A 6,000-nucleotide genomic window follows, 5' to 3' on the forward strand; every position below is an offset into this window, starting at 1 on the left:
TATATCCATAAGAATTCAGCCTTTTTTTTTATCCTTCAGCCAATATCGCTATTGTTGGCGACTTTAACGCCTATCACAGTGAACAGCTTGGCTCTAGTGTCAGTTACTCTGCAGGTGTTAAGATCAACAACTTTTACCTTTTCAATGTCTAACACAAATAGTCACCTTTCCAAAACGTTTCCCATACAACCTGAATCATTAATCTTCTAAACTCAACTTATGTCTTGTTTCTGATTCTAGTCAGTGCTCAGTTTCTATACGTTCAACCTTAGGTTCTTCTGATCACGGTTTGATCTCCTTAAAACTGTTATCTCATTTTTCTTCATCATCAGAATCCCCTTATAATTGTACCTCTTACAACTAACTTGTAACTGACTGGGACTCTTTTCATTATTTTCTTTGTAATGGCCCTTGGGAAGAAGTTTTTATCTTCTTGCTGATAAATGTGCTTCTTAGGTTATTTCTTGAATTCAGGATGGCATGGAATCTCTTTTTCCCTCTTGAGGATTCCAACTCAAGCCTCACTCTTCTTTGTAGTCTTCCTCTCATTGTGTTGCTGTAATTTCCAATTGTAACCATTACTTCCATATCTATCACCAAAACAATTCTCCAGAAAACAAACATCTGTTTGCTACTGCTAGAAACCATTGTAAAAATGTTTTGTCTAACGCCAAAGCATGCTACTCTCAGGTCACAAAATGTCATATTTCATCTCAAAAATTAGGCTCCTGAGATTTCTGGAGAATTTTTAACAGTGTCTATAATAAGGGCAAATCTGTTATTCCACCTCTCTTGCATAGTTCAAACTTTGTTACCTCACCTAAAAACAAAGCTGAATTGCGTGCTAAGAACTTTTCATCAATCTTATCTCTTGATCACATTCTACCTGATATAGCCAACAAACAGGTTGATCCATTGCTTGACATTCATATCACTCCAGCTTTTGTATCTAAACTTATTTCCTATTTAAACTTTTCTACAGCTTGTGGTCTGAACTACATACCTGATATAGTCTTGCAGAAGTGTTCTACACAGCTGTTGTCTATACTTTCAAAACTATTTAACAAATGCTTATCAGGGTCTTGTTTTCTAGCCTGCCGGAAAGCAACATTTGTTATCCTTATTTTCAAAAATTCTAGAAAGCAATCTGACTCGTCTAATTACTGTCTCACTAGTTTTCTTACTACCACAACAATCTTTTGTTTGTAAATTAAAAACAACATTTTTAATTTTTAATTAATAAACACTTAATCATCATGAAAATCTTGAATCTAATAATTTTTTAATTATGAATATGGATTTTGATCATGTCGTTCTACTGCTGATTTGTTAATGGTAATAATCAATAGGTTTTATTGTGCATTAGATAGATGTGGAGATTTAGGTCTATCTTGACATTTCTAAAGCCTTTGATAAAGCTTGGCATGCCTGTCTTATCCATAAACTCTCTTCTTACGGTGTATCAAGTAAAATCTTTAAGATTATTATATTCTTCCTTACCAATGGTAATTTAAATTTTGTCCTTGATGGACAGCACTCTTCTTCATTTCCTGTAACTTCAGGGGTTCCTCGAGCTTCTATTCTTGGTCCTATCCTTTGTTAACTTACATTACCGATCTCCCAAAACATCTTCTGATACAATTGCTTTGGCTAATAAATAGTGTGCTAAGTAACCTGTGTAACATATAATTAACCTGAGCTTTGAGTCAAATTCTTTAACAAATCCGAAAATGTCTAATGTACCAAAATCTATAAAACATAAAAAACCATTGTCATCACCAAATTCAAAATCTAAAGTGGCATTGTTTGCTGATGATACTACGATTTATTCTTGTCTTGATAAGAAGCTCACTGATTGCTTAGAAAAGGCAATTGAGCTTGAAAAGGATCTCACCTCTGCTATGACATGGGGCTCTCAGTGGCTGGTGAACTTTAGCTCAGATAAAACTCAATTTTTTCAGCAATTAATTATTATCGCAACAATCTTGATCATCTTAAATTAATGAACAGTAACATATTCGATGAGTCATCTATTCTTTGTCTTCTAGAATTGACTCTTCTATTTTAGTTTGGAAAACCATATATCAAGTCAATTGCAAAATTAGCATTTGCTAAGGTTGCATATCTTTATCACGCTCGCCACGCCTTTATAAATATTATATACTGCATAAGTATACTATTATATATTTCCATAAATAAATAAATAATAATCTAAATCTCTAATAATATGGAATACTGTTGATAAATCTTTGAATGACGTTCTTTCTCTTTTAGACAAGGTGCAAAAATACTTTGTAAACATAGTTTTGTAGCCAATCGCTTTCACATCATCATGTTGCTTCTCTTTTTCTTTTTTATAAATACTATGATTTGCGCTGCTCTAAAGAGCTAGAATCTCTTGTGCCATCTACTAAAGTTCATTATCATGTTATTTGTTATTTAATTAAGTCTTATAAGTTTACTGTGACTGTTCCTAAATGCTCCAAATATTCTTAATTAAGCAGTTTTTTTATCGAGCACATCTAGAACACATTTTAACACAGGAATAAATTCAAAAATACAAGTTTCTTATTGCGCACTTAAATAACTTACCTGGACATGTTATATTTAGGTAACAATTTGCTATTTCACTGCTGTTTCCAACACATGAATTGACAGCACCAGGACATACTCTTGTTCTATTCATAGTTCCATTACCACAAGATACACCACAATTAGACCAGGCACTCCAACTTTCCCAACTTGACTGAAGCCCTTGTAAAAAATGTAAAAGAAAAATATGCAAACAAAAAAAACTCAGCGTAATAATTATAAAACATGTCTTCATACAACATGCATAGCAGGACTTCCAAAAAATTAACTCTGCTTTCATTTAAAATAAATTATGGTTAATTTTCATTATTAGTAAGTGCTGTTTAATAGAGATCAAATGACACAATCACCATACATAGTATTTAGAGCACATTTTAAAATCAAGAATGAGTTTAAAAAGCCAAGTTTTTTATTGCATGGTTAAAAAACTTACGTGGACAAGTTATATTTAGGTAACAACTTGCTATTTCACTGCTGTTTCCAACACATGAATTGACTGCACCAGGACATACTCTTGTTCTATTCATAGTTCCATTACCACAAGATACACCACAATTAGACCAGGCACTCCAACTTTCCCAACTTGACTGAAGCCCTTGTAAAAAATGTAAAAGAGAAATATGCAAACAAAAAAATATTCAGCATAATAATTATAAAACATGTCTTCATACAACATAGTAGGGCTTTGCTTTCTAAAAAATAACTCTGCTTTCATTTAAAATAAATTATGGTTAATTTTCATTAATAGTAAGTGCTGATTATTAGAGATCAAATGACACTGTTATCTTACATAGCATAAGAGCAAATTTTAACATCAAGCATGAGTTTAAAAAGCCAAGTTTTTTATTGTATACTTAAAAAACTTACCTGGACATGTTACATTTAGGTAACAACTTGCTATTTCACTGCTGTTTCCAATACATGAATTGACTGCACCAGGACATACTCTTGTTCTATTCATAGTTCCATTACCACAAGATACACCACAACTAGACCAAGCACTCCAACTTCCCCAACTTGACTGAAGCCCTTGTAAAAATAGTAAAAGAGAAATATGCAAACAAAAAAAAATCAGCATAATAATTATAAAACATGTCTTCATACAACATAGCAAGGTTTTGCTTTCAAAAAATAACTCTGCTTTCATTTAAAATAAATTATGGTTAATTTTCATTAATAGTAAGTGCTGATTATTAGAGATCAAATGACACTGTTATCTTACATAGCATCAGAGCAAATTTTAACATCAAGCATGAGTTTAAAAAGCCAAGTTTTTTATTGTATACTTAAAAAACTTACCTGGACAAGTTACATTTAGGTAACAACTTGCTATTTCACTGCTGTTTCCAATACATGAATTGACTGCACCAGGACATACTCTTGTTCTATTCATAGTTCCATTACCACAAGATACACCACAACTAGACCAAGCACTCCAACTTCCCCAACTTGACTGAAGCCCTTGTAAAAATAGTAAAAGAGAAATATGCAAACAAAAAAAAATCAGCATAATAATTATAAAACATGTCTTCATACAACATAGTAGGGCTTTGCTTTCTAAAAAATAACTCTGCTTTCATTTAAAATAAATTATGGTTAATTTTCATTTATAGTAAGTGCTGATTATTAGAGATCAAATGACACTGTAATCTTACATAGCATCAGAGCAAATTTTAACATCAAGCATGAGTTTAAAAAGCCAAGTTTTTATTGTATACTTAAAAAACTTACCTGGACAAGTTACATTTAGGTAACAACTTGCTATTTCACTGCTGTTTCCAAAACATGAATTGACTGCACTAGGACATACTCTTGTTCTATTCATAGTTCCATTACCACAAGATACACCACAATTAGACCAAGCACTCCAACTTCCCCAACTTGACTGAAGCCCTTGTAAAAATAGTAAAAGAGAAATATGCAAACAAAAAAAAATCAGCATAATAATTATAAAACATGTCTTCATACAACATAGCAAGGTTTTGCTTTCAAAAAATAACTCTGCTTTCATTTAAAACAAATTATGGTTAATTTTCATTTATAGTAAGTGCTAATTATTAGAGATCAAATGACACTGTTATCTTACATAGCATCAGAGCAAATTTTAACATCAAGCATGAGTTTAAAAAGCCAAGTTTTTATTGCATACTTAAAAAACTTACCTGGACAAGTTTTATTTAGGTAACAACTTGCTATTTCACTGCTGTTTCCAAAACATGAATTGACTGCACCAAGACATACTCTTGTTCTATTCATAGTTCCATTACCACAAGATACACCACAACTAGACCAAGCACTCCAACTTCCCCAACTTGACTGAAGCCCTTGTAAAAATAGTAAAAGAGAAATATGCAAACAAAAAAAATTCAGCATAATAATTATAAAACATGTCTTCATACAACATAGCAGGGCTTTGCTTTAAAAAAAAAATAACTCTGCTTTTATTTAAAATAAATTATGATTAATTTGTATTAATAGTAAGTGCTGATTAATAGAAATCGAATGACACTGTTATCTTACATGGCATCAGAGCACATTTTAACATCAAGAATGAACTTAAAAAGCCAAGTATTTTGTTGTATACTTAAAAAACTTACCTGGACAAGTTTTATTTAGGTAACAATTTGTTATTTCACTGTTGTTTCCAACACATAAATTGACTGCACCAAGACATACTCTTGTTCTACTCATAGTTCCGTTACCACAAGATACACCACAACTAGACCAAGCACTCCAATCAGCCCAGCCTAAATCAAACTTTTGTAAAAACGCAAAATAGTTATAGACAATTTTAGCAAACTCATTAGAAGAATCCTTGTGCAACTTACCTGGTATGGCTGAATAAAGAAATGAACTCTGTTTTGTTTGTTTTTTAATGAATTAATTTGATTAAATGTTTTAGTTAAGCAAGTCAAAGGCAGAAAAACAAATCCAATTTAATTTTATTAGAAGAAATTTATGACAAAAAAAAGTATATTTATGATAACTGTTCTACAACTAACAATTATAAATTTCTCTTAATTTTAATTTTTTTAGGAAAATATTAATTAGATTTTAATTAGGAAAATATTAAAATATAATATCATTATAATATTATTATTAAAATACAAAGGCATCATGGCCAAATAGGTTAGAAGATTAAAGGTAAACAAGTAGAAGAATTAAAGTGTGAAAGTAGTAAATAGTTATACTTGAATAGTTATATATCACCCAGACAAATGTTTAAAAATAAAAATTATCTTGATAAAGTTAAAAAAATTCAGAGTTGAAAAACTAAAAATAGATATTTAAAAAGTACACATTTTACACTACTTAAGTTATAATACATAAACAAATAAACAAATTATACATAAATTTAACACGAATTACCAATACATAAACCCCACATCTTGTCTTTATCATAATTAG

At 30.8% G+C, this 6,000-nt stretch overlaps 1 protein-coding gene across 2 annotated transcripts in view; it reads right to left on the bottom strand.

The window, feature by feature from the left end:
- LOC100197148 (polycystin-1-like protein 2) overlaps positions 1-6,000 on the bottom strand; it is a 212,699-nt gene that overhangs the window by 158,601 nt on the left and 48,098 nt on the right. For both annotated transcript variants that reach the window (XM_065816396.1, XM_065816397.1), the window contains exons 6-13: positions 5,962-6,000; positions 5,190-5,339; positions 4,755-4,916; positions 4,324-4,485; positions 3,892-4,053; positions 3,460-3,621; positions 3,026-3,187; positions 2,593-2,754 (exon numbers count right to left, since the gene is read on the bottom strand). The exon at positions 5,962-6,000 is cut by the window's right edge and continues 132 nt beyond it. In XM_065816396.1, coding sequence (XP_065672468.1) covers positions 2,593-2,754; positions 3,026-3,187; positions 3,460-3,621; positions 3,892-4,053; positions 4,324-4,485; positions 4,755-4,916; positions 5,190-5,339; positions 5,962-6,000 — 1,161 coding nt within the window. The remainder of the gene's footprint in view (positions 1-2,592; positions 2,755-3,025; positions 3,188-3,459; positions 3,622-3,891; positions 4,054-4,323; positions 4,486-4,754; positions 4,917-5,189; positions 5,340-5,961) is intronic.

This window comes from Hydra vulgaris, chromosome 13, assembly GCF_038396675.1.
Source record: "Hydra vulgaris chromosome 13, alternate assembly HydraT2T_AEP".
NCBI classification, from domain to species: Eukaryota; Metazoa; Cnidaria; class Hydrozoa; order Anthoathecata; family Hydridae; genus Hydra; species Hydra vulgaris.